Below are 25,772 nucleotides of genomic sequence, written 5' to 3'. Positions count from 1 at the left end.
CCAGCTACTCAGGAGGCTGAGGCAGGAGAATCACTTGAACCCTGGAGGTGGAGGTTGCAGTGAGCCAAAATTGAGCCACTTCAGTCCAGCCTGCATGACAGAGACTCTGTCAAAAAAAAAAAAAAAAAAGGAAAGAAAGAAAATGATAGAGCCAAGATGTGAACGCCGGTCTGACTACACAGCCAGCACCCTCACTCACTAAACCTAGGGAGGTGGTTCCATTTTGAATATGTATTAGAATCACTGGGGAGCTTTTAAAAAATACGCATGCCAAAGTCTCTTTCCCAGAGACTGTGATTTAATCGACCTGCAGTGAAGCTCTGACATCAATATCTTCTAAAACCCTCCTGGGGATTTAGTGTGGAGAGCACCCATTCCCAGGGAAGGAGGGCAAGGGGCAAGATTGGGAAGAGAACACAGCACATTTCAAAGTTAAATGTAGCTAATAGTCATCGTCACTGCAGGCTTTCTGTTGCCCACACCTTTATACCTCTATGCCATAGCATCATAAATATGACCTTACAAGTCATAGTAAGTAAGAACAATAGATAATCCATAAATGAAACTTCTAATCACTTTTCAATTTCAAACACTATTCATTCATTTAGATAAGCCTCCATACTTTGATCAGGCACTGGCACATTAAAAGTGTTATTTGCCTTCGGCTTTCTGTCGAGAAATGCATGTCTTATGGCCATGAGAATGCATTTCTACGCACTTGTGGTTACTTGTGACTCTAATTAAAGCAGAACCTCTTAAAGCAATAAATATTTAGCCACAGCAACCAAAATATCAACAAAACCATGATTCATGAATTTGCTTATTTGTGCTTCTCCGGTTACGGAAGTGAAGTGGCATTTTATGATGCATGAAGACAGGGGCAGGCCGGGGAAGACTCACCACTGCCCACGCGGAGGAACAGTGGTCTTTCTTGGCTGGGACCCAAGGGCCATGTTTCACTGAGTCAGAAAGGCAATGCAGCAAACAAGGAAATTCGCAAATTTCTCCATACAAGAGAATCACCAGAAGAGATCTCATCTAAGACATGGATTTCTGGGTCCTATTCCCAGGAATTCTAATTTAATAAGTCTGGGGTGGGGCTCTGATTCCAGGTAATTCTGACGTCAGTGGTTTGAAAACTAGAGTTGAAGAAGTATTCAAGGAATAATTAGGATGATGCCTTTGGAGGCAGGCAGGTCTCCAGTGCCACCCCTGCCAACCAAGTGGCCTTGGGCAGAATTCATAACCTCCCTCAGTCTCAATCATCTCAGCCAGGAAGCAGGGAAATGATTGTACAGTTGACCCTTGAATAACACAAGAGTTAGGGCACTGACTCCCAAGCAGTTGAAAATCTGGGCATAACCTTTGACTCTCCCAAAACTTAACTACTAATAGCCTTATGTTGACCAGGAAGCCGTACCAATAACAAAAACATTTAATTAAGACACATTTAGTATGTTACATGTATTATATACTGTAGACTTATAATAAAATGAGCTAGAGAAAAGAAAATGTTAGTAAGAAAATTCTGGCCAGGCACAGTAGCTCAAACCTGTAATCTCACCACTTTGGGAGGCCAAGGCAGGAGGACGGCTTGTGCCCAGGAGTCCGAGACCAGACTGGGCAACATACTGAGACCCGTGTCTCTACTAAATAAATAAATAAATAAATAAATAAATAAATAGCTAAGTGTGGTAGTCCCAGCTACTTGGGAGTCCTAGCTGGTAGTCCAAGTTACTTGGGAGGCTGAGGTGGGAGGATCACTTGAGCCCAGGAGGTTGAGGCAGCAGTGAGCTCTGATTAGATCACTGCCCTCTAGCCTGGGCAACACGGCAAGACTGTCCAAAAAAAAAGAGTAAAGAAAGAAAGAAAGAGAGAAAGGAAGGAAGGAAGGAAGGTAGGAGGAAGGAAGGAAGGAAGGAAAAAGAAAATTGGAAGAAAGACAAGATATATTTTCTGTTCATTAAGTGGAAGTGGATCATCATAAAGGGCTTCGTCCTTGTTGTCTTCACGTTGAGTAGGCTAAGGAAGAAGAGGAGGAGGAAGAGGAGAGGTTGGTCTTGCTGTCTCAGGGGTGGCAGTGGCAGAAGAAAATTCATGTATTAAGTGGACCCATGCAGTTCAAATCCACGTCGCTCAAAGGTCAGTTGTATGTATCTCACAGGGTTGTGGGAACAGTTATATAAGAGTGTACATAAAGCTTTAAGCAAGGTACTTTTGCATAATGCCTGCCAGAGAAGTGCCAACCAAATTACCTGTAGGGAGAAAATAGCAGAGATCACAACCTCCGACAGTTTGGTTTGGCATGCATAGTGTTTTTCATTTAACTAATGCTGAATGTCATTCGACAGGGTCCTCTCTCCAGTATATTGAATTCCTAACACTGCCCATAACTGACAAAAACAAACATGTGTTCCTTTATATCACCTGCCTGGCCCACAAAGGCCTTAGCATTTGTGACTGGGTAGAGTGCCTGCCTGTTCTGAGGAGTGCACATTCTAATAACCTTCTAAAGAAGCAGGCTTTCAGCCCAGTGCAGTGGCTCGCACTTGTAACACTAGCACTCTGGGAGTCCGATGCAAGGAAGATCACTTGGAGCCAGGAGTTCGAAACCAGCCTGGGCAACAAGGAAGACCCCTCTGCCCCATCTCTGTAAAAAAAAAAAAAAAAAAAAAAATTGTAATGTTCCAGGCATGGTGGCACACACCTGCAGTCCCAACTACTAAGCTACTAGGGAGGCTGAAGCAGGAGGATTGCTTGAGCCCAGGAGGTCAAGGCTACAGTGAGCCATGATCACACCACTGCACTGCAGCCAGGGCAACAGAGACCCTGTCTCTACAAAAATAAAATAAAGAAGCAGGCTTTGTTTCTAAGTGTAGTATGTCCCCTTGCCAAGGATGCCTACAGTGTACTCGTTTTCTAGAAACACAGGGCGGCCTGGCCTCTATTCAGACCCAGGACTCCGGCTGGCCTGGGGTGGCCCTGAGTATGGGATGAGGACATTCCATCAAGCCTGGTGGCCAAAGGCCCAGAAAGAGACACAGTTTGACTTCCTCTAGGTCCCTATCAGCAGGCCCTGTCCCCAGCCAGGGCCAACAGCCAGAGTCCCTTATCCCTTGCTCTGTCACCTCACAGCACCTCTGACTTTTCCCCGCCCCACCCCCTACCCCAAACTGGACAGAAGGCCCAGGATGCAGAGACTGCTTCCCAGCGGGAAAGGTTATGCAACAACCTGATAGCATCAAATTACAAACAACCAAGGTCTCCTAGGAGCCTGGATGCCAAATTCAACAGAATGTTTCCTCATCACCAAGAGGGAGGAAGGAACAGTTCTGCTCTTCAAATAAAACAAGAAAAGATTTTCCAGACAGAGGAGCAGTCAGTTAGGGGAAAAACAAGGTGTTGGTTCTGTCCTGGGTAGGAAACAGATCTGGCATGGAGAAGGGAAGGCAGCTGCTGGGAGAGCCAGGCCTCCTGGACCAGGCTGTGGACTCAGAGACAGCAGGGGTGTCTAACTCGTGCCCTTCTTTTTCGGGAGAAGGCAGGGCTGCTTTGCTCTGCCCCCGCCCCAGTTCCGTTTCTGTTCACCCCTGCAGGGCACAAGCCAAGTGGAGCATTCTCAGTCCACACGCACGGGGTGAAAAGATGACTCCAGGAGACGCTGCCTCATCCCATCAGCTGAGCTGGGCGGCTCGGCCAGGAAAGGAAAGGGAAGACAAGCAGGGGGGCCTGGGGGCCCTGAGAACAGGGGAAGACAGCACGTGGCCTGACGCAGCAGCCTGGCTTCAGGGAGAAAGTTGCACGACTCCGGGTACTGTTTGTCCTACTCCGTTGCGAAAACATTGACCGCCTTCTCTCTTTCATCTGCTCTTGAGTCTGGCCCCTGTACAGTGAGCCGTGCAGATGTCCCACTGATGGGGAACTGGGTGAAGAAGAGCAGGTGACCAGAGGGACCCCAGCCCCCTTGACTCACAGGACATGGCCACCTGCCGAGCAGGGCGCTGCCTGGCTCCCCAGAGCTCCAGCAGCATTCCAGGCAGAGAGGAAGAAGGAGGCTGTGGAATAGTTAGTTGACAGGAAGCCGCTTTGGAGACTGAGGAAGAAGAAGTATTTACCCCCAGGCAGCAGCCTTTCAGGCAAAGTTCACTTTCAGACTCCCAAGAAAAGAGGGGAATGGCATCCAGCCCCAGCCCGATCATGAATTCAAGTGCTGTCACCCACCGATCCCACATCAGAGTTACTGGGAAGGCCTTGCCCCAAAAAAGAATGTTATCTTGAGGTGCCTGAAATTCAGCTTCGGAACAAAGTTTCCCAAGAGATCCTGAACACTTTTAAAGTTATCTGTATGCGATTTAAGTTGCCTGATCCTTTTGTGGGGGAATCTTTTTCAGGGTGTTTGCCAATCCCCTTCTAATGCTTCTATGGGTGGGGTCCCGCCAGGTTGTTTCAGCCAGGAATGAAGAAATTTAGTCTAATGGGGGTTATCATTAGAGGCCAGGTGCAAGGCTGGGAGCCTCCTGGGCAGTACCCCCACTGATTCTCCCAACAGTCCATGGAGAATGGTCCACAACCCCACCTAATGAGAAGAGGATGCTGAGCCCTGAGCTGAGTCAAGATTCAAGCCCAGCCTGAGCCTCCAAACCCTCTCTGCCTCCCACCGATGTAGAAAGATTCAGACTGTTGCAAGGGTTAAAGACTTTTCCTTGACAATTACTAGGTTCAAAGAGCAAGACAGGACTTTCCAGGTGGCTGAGGAGTCGGGTATAACAAGGTGTGCGTGAGAGCAGTCACGTGACTTGGAGACTGAGCCAGTGATGGTCAGAGGATGTGGACCCCTCCATTGCTGGCTGGCCTCGGGGATGCCTTCCATTCTCCTTGGCCTCAGTTTCCTCATTTGTCCAATAAGGTGGTTGGAATAAAGATCGCTGAGGTCGGCCAAGCATGGTGGCTCACGCCTGTAATCCCAGCACTTTGGGAGGCTGAGGAGGGCAGATCACTGGAGGTCAGGAGTTCAAGACCAGCCTGGCCGACATGGTGAAACCCTGTCTCTACTAAAAATACCAGACATGGTGGCGGGTGTGGTGGTGCACGTCTGTAATCCTAGCTACTCAGGAGGCTGAAGCAGGAGAATCACTTGAACCTGGAAGGTGGAGTTTGCAGTGAGCTGAGATCGCACCACTGCACTCCAGCCTGGGCGACAGAGCAAGACTTTGTCTCAAAAAAAAAAAAAAAAAAAAAAAAAGATGACTGAGGTCTTTTCCAACTTTGGCGTTCTTTGAACTTGGGGATATTCCTGGAGATTTTGTCACTGGCTTCTCTCATTGGTCATTTTGGATCAGTGGAAATGAGGCTGGTACTTGCCCTTCTCCTTGTTCTCAGCTCCCCTGATATAAGAGGGATCTTTAAAAAAAAAAAATTGAATAGTATGCTGGAGGGGGAGTGGGAAATGGTGAGCAACTGTTTAAAGGATATGGGGTTAAATAAAATAAATATATATATTTTAAAAGCTAGGCATAGGCCAGGTGCAGTGGCTCACACCTATAATCCCAACATTTTGGGAGGCTAAGGTGGGAAGATTGCTTGAGCCCAGGAGTTTCAGACCAGCCTGGGCAACATAGCAAGACCCCGTCTCTACAAAAAAAATTTTAAAAGGTAAAGAAAAATTAGTTGGGTATGGTGGTGCATGCCTGTGGTCCCAGCTACTTGGGAGGCTGAGGTGGGAGGATTGCTTGAATCCAGGAGGTTGAGGCTGCAGTGAGCTGTAATGATGCCACTGCACTCCAGCCTGGGCAACAGAGCAAGACCCTATCTCAGAAAAAAAAAAAACGCAGGGCACACTCCTGTAGTCCAAGGTACTCAGGAGAATGAGGTGGGGGGATCCCTTGAGCTCAGGAGTTTGAGGCTGCAATGAGCTATGATCGCGCCATTGCACTCCAGCCTGGGGGACAGAGCAAGACTGTATCTCTAAAATATTAATTAATTAATTAATTAAAGGATATAGGGTTTTCTTTTGGGGTGATAAAAGTGTTTTGGAACTAGACAGATGTGGTCGTTGCACAACATTGGGAAGGTGCTAAGTGCTACTTAACTGAACAACTTAAAATGTTAATTTTATGTGATGTAAATTTCACCTCCATATTTAACATTAAATAATGTCCCTCCCACTCTTAAAATCTTCCCATGATTCCATATTTCCTTAAAATAAAAGCCAAACTGAAAAGATCGTTGAACGCTGGCCCCATCTCTCGCTATTCTCCTTGGTCGCCACAAACTCCAGACTCACAGACACAGGGGCAGCTCTAGGGAGCGGCTCCTACTCCCCGATGTTCCCACCCCTGCCCGGGCTGCTGCCCTCGCCCAGAGCCTCTTCTCCTGCCAATTCCTGGCTGTCTCCTACTCATTCTTCAAAACACAAACCACCCCCAGGGAAGCCTATTTGCTACCCAATATGGTAGCCACTAGCCACATATGGCTACTGAGCCCTGGAAGTGTGGCTGGTGTGACCAAGGAATTGAATTTTAATTAAATTGTATTAATTTTAATTTAAATAGCCATATGTAGCTAGTGCCTGACATACCAGACTGTGTAGCTCTAGACAGGTAGTTCTCAAATTTTAACCTGCATTATCGCCCAAAGGACTTGTTCAAACACAGATTCCTGGGACCCATCCCGAGTGTTTCTGATTCTTTTGGCCCAGGGTGAAGCCCTAAAATTTGTACTGTTAACAATTTCTCAGGTGGTGCTAATGATGCTGGTTAGGGACCACACTTTGATAACCATTGGTCTAAAGTTGAAAGTTCTACCCTCAGATGATTCTAGACTCATGGTCTAGATGTAGATGTTCTGGACTGGTGGTTCTCAAAGTTCGGTCCCTGGACCAACCACATCAGCGTCACCTAGGAGCACCTTAGAAATGCAAAACTCCCATCAGCAACCCAGCCCTCTTGGGTCAGAACTGTATGTTAGCAAGATCCCCAGGGGACTGTCTGCATATTAAAATCAAAGAAACACTATTCTAGACTATTATTCCTTGCGGTTGGGGCTTTGTTGATCTTTGTAGCACCAGCACTAAGATAGTTCCTGGCACACAGTAGGTGCTCAACAAATAGGAGGAATAGAAAACAGTAGGCACTCAATGAATGTTTACAGGAGGAAGGAAGGAAAGGAGAGATGGTGGTTGCCCAGCTAGTAAATTTATTTTTATTTTTCTGTTTTCTTTCTCTTTTCTTTTTTTTTTTTTTTCTGAGTCTCACTCTGTTGCCCAGGCTGGAGTGCAGTGGTGCAATCTCAGCTCACTGCAACCTCCTCCACCTCCCAGGTTCAAGTGATTCTCCTGCCTCAGCCTCCCGAGTAGCTGGGATTACAGGTGCCCGCCACCATACCTGGTTAATTTTTGTATTTTTAATAGAGACGGGGTTTCACCATGTTGGCCAGACTGGTCTTGAACTCCTGACCTCAAGCTATCTTCTTGCCTCAGCCTCCCAAAGTGCTAGGACTACAGGCATGAGCCACTGCACCTGGCCAGCTAGTAAATGTATTTCTCATCATTCCCTCAAAGAATGGGGTCCCAGTCCACATCCTTAAGCCTGACTCACTATTTCAAAACTGCCTAATAAAGAGAGAAGAGATCAATAAGGCAAGTCCTCAGATAGATCAGTAGGTCAATTCTTCTCCCCACGGAGAAGCCACTTACTTACAGATCCTTCCCCCTACATCCATGGTCTCCACACCTTCTGGACTTTTAGCCTTGGGGCTTCTGACACCAGGCTATTCCAGGCTTTCTAACTGAACACTGAAGATGACAGCCTGGCCCAAGGGTGTCCCAGGTACAGAAAGGAGGAATTGTAATCAGCTAATGCAACAAGCCACTCCCATTTATGCTGTATTTCTCTAGGCTCTTGTTTCTTTCTTTCTTTCTTTTTTTTTTTTTGGAGACAGAGTCTCGCTCTGTCACCCAGGCTGGAGTCCAGTGGTGCGATCTCAGCTCACTGCAAGCTCCGCCTCCCTGGTTCACGCCATTCTCCTGCCTCAGCCTCCCAAGTAGCTGGGACTACAGGCGCCTGCCACCATGCCCGGCTAATTTTTCGTATTTTTAGTAGAGACGGGGTTTCACCGTGTTAGTCAGGATGGTCTCGATCTCCTGACCTCATGATCCGCCCGCCTCAGCCTCCCAAAGTGCTGGGATTACAGGCGTGAGCCACCGCGCCCGGCTGGCTCCTGTTTCTTGACACACCCCCATCCACCTCCAGTCCTCCTTAGCATCTTCTCTTGACCCAACTCTCCAGAAATCACAACTAAATCACAGCATTTTTGAACTGAAGAGGACCAAAAAGATCTATACATATATATAGAGAGAGAGAGTGAGAGTGAGAAACACCAATACTCCAAGAGAGAAAATAATCTGGTCACTGAAAAGGTTAGTGGGAGGTGGTACTCAGCTCTCCTGAGCCCGACTCAAATTTCCAGACTCAAGATATGGCCACAGTCCCGCAGCCACTTGCTCCTAAAGTTCTCAAGATATCTGATCCAAGGGACAATAGGTTAAAATTGAAAAATAGGCCAGGCATGGTGGCTCACGTCTGTAATCCCAGCACTTTGGGAGGCCGAGATGGGTGGATCACCTGAGGTCAGGAGTTCAAGACCAGCCTGGCCAACATGGAGAAACCCCATCTCAACTAAAAATACAAAATCAGCCAGGTGTGGTGGTGGGTGCCTGTAATCGCAGCTACTAGGAAGGCTGAGGCAGGAGAATCACTTGAACCCAGGAGGCAGAGGTTGTAGTGAGCCGAGATCATGCCATTGCACTCCAGCCCAGGGAACAAGAGTGAAACTCCATCTCAAAAAAAAAAAAAAATTGAAAAATAAAAATGATCACGGCCGGGCACGGTGGCTCATGCCTGTAATCCCAGCACTATGGGAGGCCGAGGCAGGTGGATCATTTGAGGTCAGGAATTCAAAACCAACCTGGCCAACATGGTGAAACCCCGTCTCTACTAAAAATACAAATACAAAAACAAACAAATAAAAAATTAGCTGAGCGTGGTGGCACACACCTGTAATCCCCGCTACTTGGGAGACTGAGGTAGGAGAAGCGCTTGAGCCCAGGAAGTGGAGGCTGCAGTGAGCCAAGATCGTGCCACTGCACTCCAGCCTGGGTGACAGAGTGGGACTCTGTCTCAAAAAAAAAAAAAAAAAATCAGCATTTCCTTCTCTGCACCAGAATCGAGGTGCACAATGCTTCAGTTTCTAGGTAACTACAATTATCCTGCCAGACTAATACGATGACGGGAGTGCTAGTGGAGACCACCTGGAGACAGCTGAGGGCCATAGGTCAGGATTGAGTTTGACAGCAGGGAAAACAGCCTGATACGGTTTGGCTCTCTGTCCCCACCCAAATCTCATGACGAATTGTAATCCCCAGTGTTGGAGGAGGGGCCTGGTGGAAGGCGACTGGGTCATGAGAGCGGATTTCCCCTTTGCTGTTCTCATGATGGCGAGTGAATTCTCATTAGCCTTGGCTGTTTAAAAGTGTGTGGTGCCTTCCCCTTCACTCTCTTCCTCCTGCTCCAAACATGTAGGACATACACGCTTCCCCTTCGCCTTTTGCCATGATTGTAAGTTTCCTGAGGCCTCCCTAGCCATGCTTCCTGTACAGCCTACAGAACTGTGAGTCAATTCAACCTCTTTTCTTTATAAATTACCCTGTCTCAGGTAGTTCTTTATAGCAATGTGAGTTTATCTCTTGGAGTATTGGTGTTTCGATCGATCGATCGATCGATTGATAGATAGATGACAGATAGATAGAACAGGCAGACAGACAGACAGATAGACCTTTTTGGTTCCCTCTAATTCAAGAATGGTGCGATTGTGTGTATTAGTCTGTGGACTAATACACAGTCCCAGATCTAAAATTCTACCCCACACATCCCTCAATGAGGGTAAACTTGCCAGGTCCACCTCTGAACCCCTAATGTTTAGGACACAAATACCTCCTAAACATTTAATTTATATGAAACAAACAATACCAGTTTATTGTGGGGGGAAATTCACCCCTTCAACTCTCCCTCCGCTGCCCAGAGGTAATTACTGCTAATGTTTTGTTACCCTTTCTTGACTCTTTCAAGATTTTTTGGAGTCTACATATGATTATTTTTATATAATAAAATCATACTTTACATGTTGTTCCATACTGGAACCTGCTTTATTCATTTAAAAATATTTCATGTAAATGTTTCCAAGTCAATAAAGATGAATTATTTTAGTGGTTCTTTGTTATTCCTTTTAATGGAGGTATAATAATTTCTTTAAGCACTATCTTCTTACTAGACACTTGGGTTATGTCCAACTATGAAAAAAATTCACTGCAATGAGCATCCTTTTTCGTATGTCATTGAGCATGTGCCTAATTATTTCCTTAAGACAAATTCTTACAGGAGGAATTGATGCATCAAATGATATGCGTATTTTTCAAGCATTTGGTCCATATGTCAAATTGTCCCCAGCGTGGCTGCAGTCTCAGAAAGTGAGGTCCTTGTGGCAAAGCTCTCCCAGAGCAGATGAGAGCTGAGTTGGAAGTTGGAAGATGTTGAAATAGAGACAGAGGCAGCTGTGAGAAGCATTATGGTACAGCAGGGCGAGCACCAACTTTAACTTCAGTGGAAAACCTGGCTCCCTCCTCACAAACTGTGTGACATGGGCAAATTACTTACCCTCTCTGAGCCTCGCTCCTTCTTTTTTTTTTTTTTTTTTTTTAAGACGGAGTCTCGCACTCTCGCCCAGGCTGGAGTGCAGATCTCGGCTCTGTCTCTGCGAGTTCCGCCTCCCAGGTTCACGCCATTCTCCTGCCTCAGCCTCCTGTGTAGCTGGGACTACAGGCGCCCGCCACCACGCCCGGCTAGTTTTTTGTATTTTTAGTAGAGATGGGGTTTCACCGTGTTAGCCAGGATGGTCTCCATCTCCTGACCTCGTGATCCGCCCGCCTGGGCTTCCCAAAGTGCTGGGATTACAGGCGTGAGCCACCACGCTCGGCCTAGCCTCTCTTTTTCTTCATCTGTAAATGGAGCTATGACTGCCACCCTCTCACTCTTGTAAGAACTGGAGACAATGTACATTAAAAACCTTGTACAGTTGTACACTAAATATTTTTTGAATGGATGAAACAAATGAATGGTTAGATGGATGGAGGGATGAAGTTTTAAAAAGGAAGGAGGAAGAGCAAGGGAACAGGATGAAAGTAAAGACAAAGCTCATTTGTTGGAATGTTTGTAGGTAGACTGGCTCATTGGGTGGAGGGCTGGCCGCCTTTGGGAAGTTCTAGGAGGAAAGGAGAGACAGGGATGGTCCAAACTGAGCAGTCGTTTTCTCCACCACTACTTGTTCCTTCTTCTCTGGGTGCTGGTGGCTGGTGAGCAAATGTGTCCCTGTTTCACAATGACGACCCTAAGGCCCAGATATAAGTTGTCCCCCACCCGGAGGCAGAATCCCACACCCCAGCCTGGGCTCAGCATTGCAATGGGATCCACCAACCCCAGCTGAGCCCCTTACCTTGACGAGTTTGCCATAATCCAGTGAAGGGACCCACACTGCCCGCTAGCTCACACTTCTGAGCCCACGGGCCATTGTCTCCTAGAAACCAGAAAAAGCATAATGGTCACCAGGCTGGTTGGACACTTTCGCTGACCCTCCCACTCTGGCCCTATATCCCTTGCGCAGAGCAGGAACTAGATAGAAAAAGGACTTATAAAGACAAACATGGGCCTAGTGCAGTGGCTCACGCTTGTAATCCAGCACTTTGGGAGGCAGAGGCAAGCAGATCACTTGAGGTCAGGAGTTCCAGACCAGCCTGGCCGACATGGTGAAACCCCTTCTCTACTAAAAATACAAAAATTAGCCGGGCATGGTCGTGGGCACCTATAATCCCAGCTACTCTGTAGGCTGAGGTGCAAAAAACGCTTGAACCCAGGAGGCGGAGGTTGCAGTGACGCGAGATCCTGCCACTGCACTCCAGCCTGGGTGACGGAGCGAGACTCCATCTAAAAAAATAAATAAATATAAATAAATAAAGACAAATATGATTCCCATCCGTGAAGAACAACCCTTGATATGAGACGTGTCTCTACTGGGCTTTCAGAGACAGGTGGCCTTTTCCTGCCCCAACCCAGTCCCATCGTGAGCCTCTTGCCTTCCTTGCCTTTCCTCCTCTTCCTTCCTCTTTCCTCCCTTGCCTTTTTGTAAGGTTTCAGCAATCTCATTGCCACCGTCATCAGCTTCAGCCCAGCAACTGTTTATTGAGCATTTATTATGCACCCAGTGTTTCACATACATCATCTCATAATCCTCCAACATGCTATGGAGTAGATTCCGTTATTAGCTTAATTTTGCAGATGAGGAAAAGGAGACTGAGAGATTAAGGGAATTCCCCCAATAGTAGAGTATAGATTCAAACCCTGTAGGAGTTTGTAACACCTTCACTGCACGGTAGAGAGTATAAGTCTCTACTTGACCCGAAAGCAGTGCTTTTTTTTTTTTGAGACAGAGTCTTGCTCTGTCTCCCAGGCCGGAGTGCAGTGACACGATCTCAGCTCACTGCAACCTCCGCCTCCCAGGTTTAAGCGATTCTCCTGCCTCAGCCTCCAGAGTAGCTGGGACTACAGGCGTGTGCCAATATGCCCAGATAATTTTTGTACTTTTAGTGGAGACAGGGTTTTGCCATGTTGGCCAGGCTGGTCTCGAACTCCTGACCTCAGGTGATCCGCCTGCCTCAGCCTCCCAAAGTGCTGTTATTAGATTATAGGTGTGAGTCAACCTGGCCAAAAGCAGTGCTTATAACCTCTGCAGTCGCTCCAGACAGAAACCTAAAACACACAATGCATGTGTGAGGCCTTTAAAGAGGCCACTAGTTCAGCTCGCTAAGGCCACTCAGCCAAAAGACGTGACACGGGGAGTGGCAGCAAGTAGAATCTTTGGGACCAGGGAAGATGGAGAAGAGGGAAATCTTAGAACTGCACAGGGACAACACAGGCTCACAATGTCAATGTCATTCAATGGCAATTAAGAGCAATACCCAGATAGCCTGAATCGACACACAAGGGGCCAGCAAGGTGCCTACTCTGTGTGTGCAAACCTTTCCAGGGACTTGGCCTTGGAGGCCCCAATGGACAGGTGCTCAGCATTCAGGCCAGCAAGCCTTATCTGGGCCACAAGTTCAAAGCAAGCCTCCTGACCTATGAAAGGGGATCACGGGGCCAGACTCTGCTCTTCACAGGTAATGTGCAAGGTTGTCTATTAAATGGCAGTTAGGCTGGCTGGCTTTTACTACTTTACCTGTAAACCAGAGGAATGTGTTTTCCTTCACTGTGTGGTCAACTTTGTCCTTGATCTGGCCCACCAGACTGTCCATCTCCTGGAGCCCTGCACCATACAGGCTTCTGCCCCGTGGCGCTGCTGGTAGCTGAGTCACGGGTAAGGGCACGTGCATGTGGGCCAGTGCCACATAGAGCAGGAAGGGCCTCCCGCTGGTGCTGAAACAGGAGAACCAAGAGGTGACTCTGCAGAAGGCTCTCCTGGCTCATCTGGTGCCTCAGGGATCCTCCCTCTCCTCCAGGAAAATCCCCAAAGCTCCTTCTGCCCCACGGGCTCAAGAAGGACACATTTATCCAGAACCTTCCAAGGAAATGTGAAAGCAATCTGGTTAGCCAATTAAAAATGAGAATTGTAATAACAGTTACTATCCCTTATCATTTACTGAGAGCTTATTATATGGGACTCACGTTGTCTAGGTTCGTCCTCATCATAGCCCCGTTTTTCAGACGAAGAATCAGAAGCTTAGAGATTAAAGGACTTGCCCAGGATATGCAATTAGTTACATGTCCGAATCTTGCTCTTAACTGCCACACTGTAAAGTCTAAGGCACACACACACACCTTTAAATTTTATTTTGCAGCATCCAGACTATCCTGTCCATTCTCAGCCTCTCATTCCTTTCTTTCTTTTTTTTTGAGACAGAGTCGCACTCTTGTCGCCCAGGCTGGAGTGCAGTGGCGCGATATTGTCACACTGCAACTTCCGCCTCCTGGGTTCAAGCGATACTCCCGCCTCAGCCTCCTGAGTAGCTGGGATTACAGGTGCCCACCCCCATGCCCATCTAATTTTGTATTTTTAGTAGAGATGGGGTTTTGCTACGTTGGCTAGGTTGGTCTCAAACTCCTGACCTCGGGTGAGCTGCCCTCCTCGGCCTCCCAAAGTGCTGGGATTACAGGCGTGAGCCACTGTGCCTGGCCAGCCTTGTTCCTTTCTAAGAGATAAATGGTTGTCTCGAGTTGATCACAGGAATTTCAAGGACACATATGACCACCAGGTAACATCTAGATCAGGGCTCTGTCAGAGGCCTTGTTGTTCGGCTGCCTCTGTACTAATCCTGATTTCCCTGGAAAGTGCAGAATGAAAGGCTTGGAGGGAGCTGGCGTGGCCTCCAAGCAAAGGTCCCAGTCCTACTCCCAGCCAAGAGCAGCTGCAGAATCACAACGGTGGCAGGGACCTTCAGGGGGCCCCTCTCCCACAGATCCATCCATGGGGGGTCTTTCAGAGGACACCAAGCAAGGGTATTGGGAGAATACAGAGTCAACAACATTCCGGTGGGGGTAGATGCATGGCCCTTTCATACTAGTTCACGCAGAGATTCAGTTGTCCCCAGGGTTCTCCTTAGCTCACCCTGGTTTACACCACCTTACAGCCTTGCTCTATAGCCAACTGTGCCCTCAAATCCCCCCTGCACCCTGGCTCCCAGGGTCTGCCGCCCGGGACTGTGCTTGCACTCAGTTCTCTTTGCTATGCATAAAACCCTGGACACAAGTCCCAAGACAGGGGCGTCTGCCTTCCCCATTTTAATCCACACTTTCTCTGCAACATTGCTAGAGTTGTGTTGTTCAGGGCAGCAGCCACAAGTCACATGTAGCTATTTAGATTTAAATTAATGATAATTAAATCATATTAAAAGTTCCATGGCCCACACGCTAGCACATGGGTGGACCCGGAAAATATTATGCTAAGTGAAATAATCCAGTCACCAAGAAACAGATAATTGTATGATTCCACTTGTGTGAGGTACCCATAATAGTCAAATTCAGAGACAGAAGGTAGGATGGTGAGTGGCGGGGCACTGCGGGGAAGAAAAACTGGGCAGTTTATGTTTCATGGGTACAGTTTCAGTTAGAAAAAATGAAACAGTTCTGAAGATGGATAGTGGTAATGGTTGCAAAACAAAGTGAATGTTTAATGCGACAGAACTTTACATTTAAAATGGTTAAGATGGTAACATTTTATGATTATATATACCTGTATATATACATACCCACAATAAAATACACACACACACACACACACACACATACATAAATTCCTAGCCACATTTCAAATGCTCAGCAGCAGCAGGTGGCTAGAGGCTAGCAGCTTGGACAGTGCAGACAGAAAACATCTCCATTCTTGCCTAGTGTTTTCGTACAGCAATGATTTGCAGTGCCTGATGCCAACTCTCCCAGGGATGGTCATGTACAGTTGTGCAGGTTGTGGCCTGCATCAGGACATCCTGCTGAGTGAATGGGTCCTTATTTCCAGCTTACAATCTACTGGCTGGTTACCCTGCACAGGGCAGTGCCTGGCCAGTGGGGGTGGCTTTTTTTAATTTTCAGGTAGATTCCATATTGCAGTGGTGCCTAGACCTGGCTCAAATTTCAAGAATTTTGCAAACCAGTTGTTAAACATGGCCATTGCTAAAAATTCAATTATAAAAGTTCACAATTAAATAAATTTTATTATTTTTTTTTTTTTGCCAGGCGTGGTGGCTCACACCTGTAATCCCAGCACTTTGGGAGGCCGAGGCAGGCGGATCACTTGAGGTCAGGAGTTTGAGACCAGCTGGGCCAAGATGGCAAAACCCTGCCTCTACTAACAAATACAAAAATTAGCCAGGCGTGGGGGCAGGTGCCTGTAATCCCAGCTACTCGGGAGGCTGAGGCAGGAAGAACCACTTGAAACCAGGAGGCAGAGGTTGCAGTGAGCCAAGATTGTGCACTGCACTCCAGCCTGGGCGACAGATCGAGACTCTGTCTCAAAAAAAAAATAAATTAAATAAATAAATAATATTTTTTGAAAGCAGTACATTCTCACCATTTATCACTTCCCAACTACTACATTCTACTATGATGTAGGCTCATGGGGTTATTTACACCTATTGTATCTGTGTGGTGGAAATAACACACAATGGCTTGCTACTGCCCATCATTTCTCAATGCCACATTCGGTGACATCTCCATAGCTGGAAATCAGCCATGGTGAGATTGAGTATTTACACCTCAGGAATTGGCAAATGCTACAGATTGCAGCTGTTTTCTTAGAAATCAGCTCACCATGTGTATGGGCGAGGGGTGGTCCTGCTGTCCACCCTTCATCATCCATCATCATCTTCCAAACTCTCACCCATTATCAAAGTCACATTAGCACCCTGAGCCAGAGGCTTACAGAGACAGGCAGTTATGAGAGATGGCAGAGCACAGGCTGATGAAGAGCACAGGCTTGAGAATCCTGCATCCAAACCTCCAGATTTGTTATTTCATGACTGTGTAGCCCTGGACAATTAACTTAACCTCTGTCATCTATAAAATGGGGACAATCAGACCTCCCCAACAAAGTTGTGTAACTTCCCACACTAAGCATCTAATAAATGGTAGCTTATTTTGTTGTTGTTTTTTGTTTCTGAGACGGAGTCTCGCTCTGTCTCCCAAGCTGGAGTGCAGTGGCGCGATCTTGGCTCACTACAACCTCCGCCTCCCAGGTTCAAGCAATTCTCCTGCCTCAGCCTCCCGAGTAGCTGGGACTACAGGCATGCACGCCACCACACCTGGCTAATTTTTGTATTTTTAGTAGAGATGAGGTTTTGCCATGTTGGCCAGGCTGGTCTCGAACTCCTGACTTCAAGTGATCTGCCTGCCTTGGCCTCCCAAAGTGCTGGGGTTACAGGCATGAGCCACTGCGCCCGACCGCTTCCTTGTTAATAATGTTGAATACATGCCAGCAGTAGTAAGCATAAATGGTGCCCAAGGATGTACCTCTTTCCCTGCATCCTGATGCCAGGCTAGATTCCAAAATATGGCATCAGTCAGAGCCCACACAGACTAGTCCCTTGGGGACATCCGTCCCGCAAGCCACCTCTTCATTATGCACCTGTGCTGAATGGAAAATAGAGTGGGGGACACCTGATGCTTTAAAAAAATACTGATTATATCACAATGTGACACCACTTTTGTTTTCTAAAACACATTCATTTCAAGTATACCTTAATAAAACCAGGGAAACACATGTTTATGCACCAGCATAGAATGAGGCTAGAAGAACATACTCAGAGGTATTAAAACAGGTCATCCTCACACCTGTAATCCCAGAACTTTTGTGAGGCCGAGGTGGGTGGATCACCTGAGGTCAGGAGTTCAAGACCAGCCTGGCCAACATGGTGAAACCCTGTCTCTACTAAAAATACAAAAATTAGCCAGGCATGGTGACGCGTGCCTGTAATCCCAGCCAGCAAGAGAATGGCTTGAACCCAGGAGGCGGAGGTTGCAGTGAGCCCAGATTGTGCCACTGCACTCCAGCCTAGGCAACAGAGCAAGACTCTGTCTCAAATAAACAAAAAACAAAACAACAACAACAACAAAAAACAGGTTATCTCTGGGGTGGAATTCAGGGTGATTTTTTTTTGTTTGCTTGTCTCAGTTTTCCGAGATTACTAAAGGGAACACATGCTATTTTTGTGGGAAAACAAGTGGAATGGTGAGTAGAGAAGGAAAAAAACAAGATGACAGAGGGGACATTCCAGGAGAGCAAGAGGATGGGGCAGGGTGTGGAGACAGGGTGTGGAGAAGATTATGGTGCAGGGACCGTTAAGGCTGGGGCAAATCATCTGATCCGAAATGGAAGAGGGCAGGTGAGAGGCACCCATCTCTCAAGAAGTGTCCCCAGATGGTGCCTGGGTGGAGGGAGGCAGGCCTGGAGGTGAAGGCAGGGCTTCCCTCATGCAGGGGGAAATGAACACCTGCAGCTCTCAGCCCACTGGCCTCTCTGGTGGTGGCTCCCTGGGGATGGATGGGCAAGGGGTCTCTCTGAAATGGACTGCTGCAATAACCACTTGTCCCCCGCCCCACCATTTTGCCATCTTCCACTAGACCCTGGCATCACAGACAACCTTCTCTAACCCAGACTTGATCTGGCAGATCTCTATTTAGAAACGTACTAGGGCTCGGCCAGGCACGATGGCTCACGCCTGTAATCCCAGCACTTTGGGAGGCCGAGGCAGTTGGATCACCTAAGGTCAGGAGTTCGAGACCAGCCTGACCAACATGAAGAAACCCCATCTCTACTAAAAATACAAAATTATCTGGGCATGGTGGTGTATGCCTGTAATCCCAGCTACTCGGGAGGCTGAGGCAGGAGAATCGCTTGAACCTGGGAGGCAGAGGTTGCGGTGAGCCGAGATCGCGCCATTGCACTCCAGCCTGGGCAACAAGAGCAAAACTCCATCTCAAAAAAGAAAAAAAGAAAAGAAACAAAAGAAACGTACTAGGGCTCATTGCAGCCTGCAGGGTCAATCCAAACTCCTCACCCAGTCTTTGCAGCTTTCCCTATCTCCGTCCCTTCCAGCCTGACCTTCCTTCCCCGTCAAAGACTCTTTCTATATGCCAGTGTCCCAAGCACCTCACCTACTTCCTGTGCCTCGTCTATGTTATTCCTCTCTCAGCAGTATTCTCCCTGTTATCTTGTCTAAAAACACTTAATCAGTTCTTAAGATCCAATTCCAAAGCCACCAATAGTCCTCCTCCTTTGTTCCCAGGTCATGGTTGGCTGCCTCCTGTCTGCCCCCATCCCTGCCATAGCCCTTTTCCCTGCTTCTTGCGGTATTAATAAGATACAAACAACCTGCATTAAAGCCATGTTTTTACATATCTGTTTCCCCACTAGCTTGGGAATCACTCAGAGACTGGACATGTTTAATTCACGTTTGAATCCCTGGCACAGCACCAGCACATCACTGGAGCTGGATAAAGTAACTCACTCATTCATTCATTCATTCATTAAATATTTATTAAGCTCTAACTGGGCACTGGGGACAGAGGAATGAGCACAATAGATACGATTTCCACCCTCTTGGAGTTTAACATCTAATTGAGACCAGAAAAGAGAAAAAGGCAACTAAAATATAAATAAGATGATTATTTTAAAAGTTAGTATAGGCAGCGCATCCCAAATCTGAAAATCCAAAATACTCCAAACTCCGAAACTGTTTGAGCGCTGACCTGACACTCAAAGGAAATACTCATGGGAGGATTAGGGATGCTCAGCCGGTTAAGTATAAGGCAAATAGTCCAAAATCTTTAAAAATCCAAAATCTGAAATACTTCTGGTCCCAAGCATTCCAGATACGGAATACTCAGCCCGTAGGAGAGATGGAAGAGAAATACAAGGTGCTGTGGAAGGTGTAACAGGGGAACCAAATGGGGTTTGGGGTGTGGAGGGGAGGGAAAGATCCCTGAGACAGTGGGACCTGGAGGACGGTGTGTGGTGACCACACAAGGCAGAGAACATAGCCCTGGGGGAGACGTTCGATATGATTGCCTCGCTAGTCATTAGTTTATTCTCTCACTCACTAGAGATCCGTCTCTGCATTCAAACAGGAGAAAGGAGAAAGAGGGGTTGGGGGTGAGTATGGTCTTTGGAGCTGAACCTGGATCCCTGACATAGGTTGGTGTCGGGTGGGAGCCGGGTGAGAGGCAAGATGAGGCGGGGGCAGCACCACAGCAGGGGCACTTAGGCAAGCATGGGGGCCAGCAATGAAGACGGGTAGTGAGTCAAGGAAAACGGAGAATTCTGCAGATCCCAGGGATGAGCTCATGAAGGCTGGAACATGTCTTTCATCTCTGCATCCTGAGGACCTAGTTCCAAAAGATGCGTGTCCTGTGTCTTAGCCTGCTAGGGATGCTATAACAAAATACCACTCCCTGGGGTGGCTTAGTATACAACCATCGACTTCTCCCAATTCTGTTTTTTGGGTTTTGTTGTTGTTGTTGTTTTTGTTTGTTTGTTTGTTGTCGTTGTTTTTTCTGAGAGTTTCGCTCTTGTTGCCCAGGCTGGAGTGTAATGGCATGATCTCGGCTCACTGCAACCTCCGTCTCCTGGGTTCAAGCATTCTCCTACCTCAGCCTCTCAAGTAGCTGGGATTACAGGCATGTGCCACCACGCCTGGCTAATTTTTGTATCTTTAATAGAGATGGGGTTTCACCATGTTGGCCAGGCTGATCTCGAACTTCTTCTGACTGCATGTGATCTACCCGCCTCGGCCTCCCAAAGTGCTGGGATTACAGGCGTGAGCCACCGTGCCTGGCCTTTTTTTTCTTTTTCCAGGTTCTAGACTGCAGAAGGACCTATTTGTTTGTTTGTTTGTTTGTTTGTTTTGTTGTGTTTTTTGTAGAGATGGGGGTGGTCTCACTATGTTGTGCAGACTGGTCTTGAACGCCTGAGCTCAAGCAATCTCCTACCCTTGGCCTCCCAAAGTGTTGGGATTACAGGCATGAGCCACCACGCCTGACTTTACGTCTCCCAATTCTAGAGGCTGGGAAGTCCACTGTCTGGTAAGGGGCTGATTCTTGGCTTATTAACAGACAGGTGCCTTCCCACTGTATCCTCACATGGCCAGGAGAGAGCACACCATAGTCTCTTTCTCTTCTTTTAATACAAACACTAATCCCAACATGGGGGCTTCACTCTCATGATCTTATCTAAACCTAATTTCCTCCTAATGGCCCCACCTCCTAATACCACCCCATTAAGAGTTAGGATTTCAATGTGTAGTACATGACACCATGGAAGATTGATTTGTTTGAAAGGTCTGATTTCAGGCCGGGCACGGTAGCTCACACCTGTAATCCCAGCACTTTGGGAGGCTGAGGCAGGTAGATCACCTGAGGTCGGGAGTTCGAGACAAGCTTGGCCAACATGGTGAAACGCCGTCTCTACTAAAAATACAAAAATTAGCTGGGTGTGGTGGCAGGCGCCTGTAATCCCAGCTACTCGGGAGGCTGAGGCAGGAGAATTGCTTGAACCCAGGAGGCAGAGGTTGCAGTGCGCCAAGATTGCAACACTGCACTCCAGTCTGGGTGACAAGAGCGAGACTCAGTCTCAAAAAAAGAAAACTAAGAAATGTCTGATTTCAAACATGCTGGGCCACTGCTCATCCTGATGCCCTATACACTCCTGCTTATCAAGCCCTGTATTTCCCGCTTAGGTGCAATGCACGGTCCCAGACCTCAAAAGGAACAGAGGCCCAGCTAGCTCTGTGACCTAGGAGTCATGCCTTCTACCTGCTCCTTTTCCCATTCAGAGATTTGCCTGCTGCTTAAAAAACTCCAATCAAGCATTAGCATTCAGCATTGCTACCAGATGAAGGGTCTAAAGTCAAGTAAACTGAATGACCAGCAGTGATACCCAAGTACTGCGTCGAGGGTCTTGGGTGAGACACTAAAGCCAACTAAAGACCCAAGTAAAAACTCCCTAAGTCCCAGGGTGGGCCCCCTTGTCAAGAAAGAGCGGGAAGCCACACTCTAGGGATAGCTGGTGGTTTTGAAAAACAGGTCCAAGGTGGGGGAGGGGCTTGAGGCAGGGGCCAGAGTCATGGAGGAGGAAGGGCATGGACCTGAGGGCCTTTTCTGCTGATGCTCAGAAAATCATTTGGCATGTGGAAATCCCAAAGAAATCAGCATTTCTGGGGATTTCCTTCTGTAAAGTTAAATGCCAACAGGACTCGGGACTTTTCACTTAATAACCAGCTAATGAATTAACAAAACTGTTCCCCTTTTTTGTATAATAAAGAGGCTGTTGGTTGATTTGCCCTTTAATGGATTAATTAACGGGTGGATGTCCAGGCCCTATGCCCACTTCGGAGGGGGCATTAAACAGCCCCGAGTCCCCATTCCTTCCCCTAAGAACACAGTGTCGTTTGAGTCACCACAAAAGCAGAAGAGACTGTCCCCACTAGCCTTGAAGCATCCACGTGCCATGGGGCACAGGGGCCTGAAACCATCCCAAAGATCCAGGGAGCTGGGAGACGCTCAACCCTCCAGATGGGAGAAGAGGCTGTGCCCTTTCTACTATTGACAATCTGAAATAAAACAACAGTGTTCTTAGAAAGTCCTGATAAACCCTTAAGATGCAATTTCTGAAGACCTTAGGAGCTGCTTTTGAGATTCAATCCTTAAATAGGTTTTATTACCAAGAAAACAGGATGCCTGGATCTCCTGCATTGCTGCCTCTACCCTCCCTGCTGAGCTTCTAAAAACGTCCAATGTGGCTGAGCGAGGGGTGGGGGATTCCTGCATATTCAAGGGGCTGCTGTGATCACTTAGCCACAGGTAGAGTCCCTTTTTAATTCTGCCCAAGTGGACAGCCGTGCAGCACGTGCTTTCTTGCCCACTTAGGTTAAGGCTGTAGAAAACACCAAGTTTCTTGGAGTCCATTGCCCTTGAGGAGTGGAATCTCCTGGGAGGAAGATAAGATGAACATATATGGGGTCATTAGAGGGCAGCAGAAGGCAGTTATGAAGGGGGCGGGGAGGGTGACTGTGTGTGCATGTGTGCAGGTACATGTGTGTGTGTGCACTTGCACCCCACAGTCTATGGGTGTGCATTCCAAATAAGTGTGCACAATTTTGGAGTTGTCCATTATTTCACAATGTCCATTCTTTGCCCTGACACCTCACAGGTATATGATTTATTAGAGATACACTGTGGTATGGTTTTGTTTTTGCTTTTTTGTTTTTTGGGTTTTGGGGGGGTTTTGTTGTTGTTGTTGTTGTCGTTTTGAGATGGAGTCTCACACTGTCGCCCAGGCTGGAGTGCAGTGGCCTGATCTCGGCTCACTGCAAGCTCCACCTCCCGGGTTCACGCCATTCTCCTGCCTCAGCCTCCCAAGTAGCTGGGACTACAGGCGCCCGCCACCACGCCTGGCTAATTTTTTGTATTTTTAGTAGAGACGGGGGTTTCATCGTGTTAGCCAGGATGGTCTCGATCTCCTGACCTCATGATCCACCTGCCTCAGCCTCCCAAAGTGCTGGGATTACAGGTGTGAGCCACCGCGCCCGGCTGGTTTTGGGGGTTTTTTAAGAGACAGGATCTTCATGTGTCAGGCTGGAGTACGGCGGCACCATTATGGCTCACTGCAGCCTTGAACTCCTGGACTCAAGTGATTCTCCCAGTTCAGCCACCCCAGTTAGCTGGCACTACAGATTCACACCACTATGCTCAGCTATTTAATAACTTGTATTAATTTCTTTTTTTTGAGACAGAGTCTTACTCTGTCGCCCAGGCTGGAGTGCAGTGGCACAATCTGGGCTCACTGCAACCTCCACCTCCCGGGCTCAAGTGATTCTCCTACCTCAGCCTCCAAAATAGTTGGGACTACAGATGGGTGCCACCACTCCCAGCTAATTTTTGTATTTTTAGTAGACACAGGGTTTCCCCGTGTTGGTCAGGCTGGTCACGAACTCCTGAACTCAGGTGATCTGCCTGCCTTGGCCTCCCAAAGTGCTGGGATTACAGACGTGAGCCACCGCGCCCAGTCACTTTTTATAATTTTTTGTAAAGACAAGGTCTCACCCGGTTGTCCAGGCTAGTCTGGAATTCCTGGCCTCGAGCGATCCTGGAGGATTACCCAGTGTAATCCCAAAGCACTGGGATTACAGGTAGGAGCCACCACACACAGCCCACTTCTTTGTTTTTCTTATTTACTTTTATTTTATTTTACTTTTCATTTTATATTTTTTTTGAGACAGGGTCTCACTCTGTCACCCAGGCTGGAATGCAGTGACACAATCTTGGCTCACTGCAACCTATGCCTCCCAGGCTCAAGTGATCCTCCATCCTCAGCCTACCAAGTAGCTGGAACAACATGTACAGATCACCACGCCTGGCTAATTTTTGTATTGCTTGTAGCGACAGAGTTTCACCATGTTGCCCAACTAGTCTTGAACTCCTAGACTCAAACAATCTGCCCATCTGGGCCTCCCAAAGTGCTGGGATTATAGGCATGAGCTACCACCCCCAGCCTTTTGTTAATTAGTAGTTTCTAATATTTCAAAATCAGGAGGTTTCACATAAAAGCCAGGTATCCTATCTCTGTTGTAAAATGAAAAGATGTGACATTCCAGGTTCACATTTTCACAAAGAAGCACCAAGCAGCTGGAGCTAGGTAGTAGCTGCCCCCTTCAGATGGGGCATGTGCTTACAGGTTCACTGTAGACCCCACCACTCCCTAATGCCTTACGTTCATCCTGCTTCCCTCTTTAAGGTTACCTATCTGTGCCTTCTAGATGTGGGAATTTGTAACTTCTGTCTGGTAGAATGAAGGATAGCTCCCAAAGATAAGCAGGGTCTAATTCCTGGAATCTGTGAATGTTACGGTATATGGCAAAAGAGAGTTTTCAGGTGGAATTATGTTAAGGGTCTTGAGGTAGGGGGATCACCTTGGATTCTCCTGGTGGACCCTAAACGCCATCACAAGTGCTATCGTAAGTGGGAGCCAGAGGGGAGATTTGACTGAAGACGCAAGCGAACAACAGAATTAGAGTTGAGAATGATATGGCCATAGCTCAGAAATGCCAGAAGCTGGAAAAGGCAAGGAAGGAATTCTCCCTAGAGACTCCCCAAGAAAACAGTCCTGCTGATGCCTTGATTTTAGCCCCCTAAGACTCATTTCAGACATCTGGCCTCCAGATCTGTAGCAGGGTAAGTTACTGTTGTTTTAGCTACTAAATTAGTGGTTGGTTGTTACAGCAGCAATGGAAAAGTAATACATCCTGCCAGCTAGTGAGCTCAACAAATGCCTTGAGTGCCCAGAGTGCAGTGGGCAGGCCCTACCCTTGAGGAGCTTGTACCCTAGAAGGAGAGGACAAAATGATCATGGCAGTGGAACGTGATCAAAGCAACAGAGGGATAAGCCCCAGGGACTCTAGGAACATACCTGAGGAATCTCTAATCCAGGACTGCAGATTTCCAGAAGGGGCTGTTTTCCAGCTTTACTCATAGGAGACATGTATGCATCCATCTCTGCTGAGCAGCAAAACTCTGCCATGGCCTCAAGCGTGCTGAGGCCAAGGGACATGCTGTGTGTGCACGGGTAGGTGGAGGCAGGGGGAGGCCCTGCGGAGGGAGGGAGACTCCTCACCTTGCACGCTGGATGAACTGGGTTGCTTTCTCAGCATACTTCTGGGCAAGGCTGCTCAAGTTCACCGGCTGCTCCACAATGTTGAGGTTTTCATAAAGAGGGAGGGCCACGTCAGTGTAACAGTCTCTTTGAAGGTTCCTGTGTGGAAACCACAGACCATAGAGTATTCATTTCCTACGTACTCACAGAGCAGAACTAAATGCTTTAATGCAACAATGCATATGTACATAAATACAACACTCTGGCCCCAAATGATTTTTCTGGTTGGCCATTTCCTCCAAGTGTAAAAGTCTATGCATAATGCTTTCTTCCATTCCCTTTGAATAGATATTTATGTTCCATGGACGAGCTGACCACTCTGTAAAGCTTACAAAGACTCTCGTGAGCTAGGGACATTATTTTTTATTACTTGCATTTTGCGGGGAGAGAAACTGAGGTCTAAAGAACCTAAATGATGTCAAGCAGAGTCCCACCACCAATCAGTAGCCCCATTGCTGGCTTTCTCTGCTGTCTCA

At 47.5% G+C, this 25,772-nt stretch overlaps 1 protein-coding gene across 6 annotated transcripts in view; it reads right to left on the bottom strand.

Moving 5' to 3' along the window:
• ARSG (arylsulfatase G) overlaps positions 1-25,772 on the bottom strand; it is a 187,640-nt gene that overhangs the window by 62,826 nt on the left and 99,042 nt on the right. For all 6 annotated transcript variants that reach the window (XM_024350567.3, XM_511646.9, XM_054670626.2 and 3 more), the window contains 3 exons: positions 25,258-25,395; positions 13,324-13,520; positions 11,545-11,625 (listed from right to left, as the gene is read on the bottom strand). In XM_024350567.3, the coding sequence (XP_024206335.2) occupies positions 11,545-11,625; positions 13,324-13,520; positions 25,258-25,395 (416 nt within the window). The remainder of the gene's footprint in view (positions 1-11,544; positions 11,626-13,323; positions 13,521-25,257; positions 25,396-25,772) is intronic.

The sequence above is a fragment of the Pan troglodytes genome, chromosome 19, assembly GCF_028858775.2.
Source record: "Pan troglodytes isolate AG18354 chromosome 19, NHGRI_mPanTro3-v2.0_pri, whole genome shotgun sequence".
Lineage (NCBI taxonomy): Eukaryota > Metazoa > Chordata > Mammalia > Primates > Hominidae > Pan > Pan troglodytes.
Note: the sequence above shows the minus strand (reverse complement) of the source record. Positions and strands in the feature narration are given on the sequence as shown.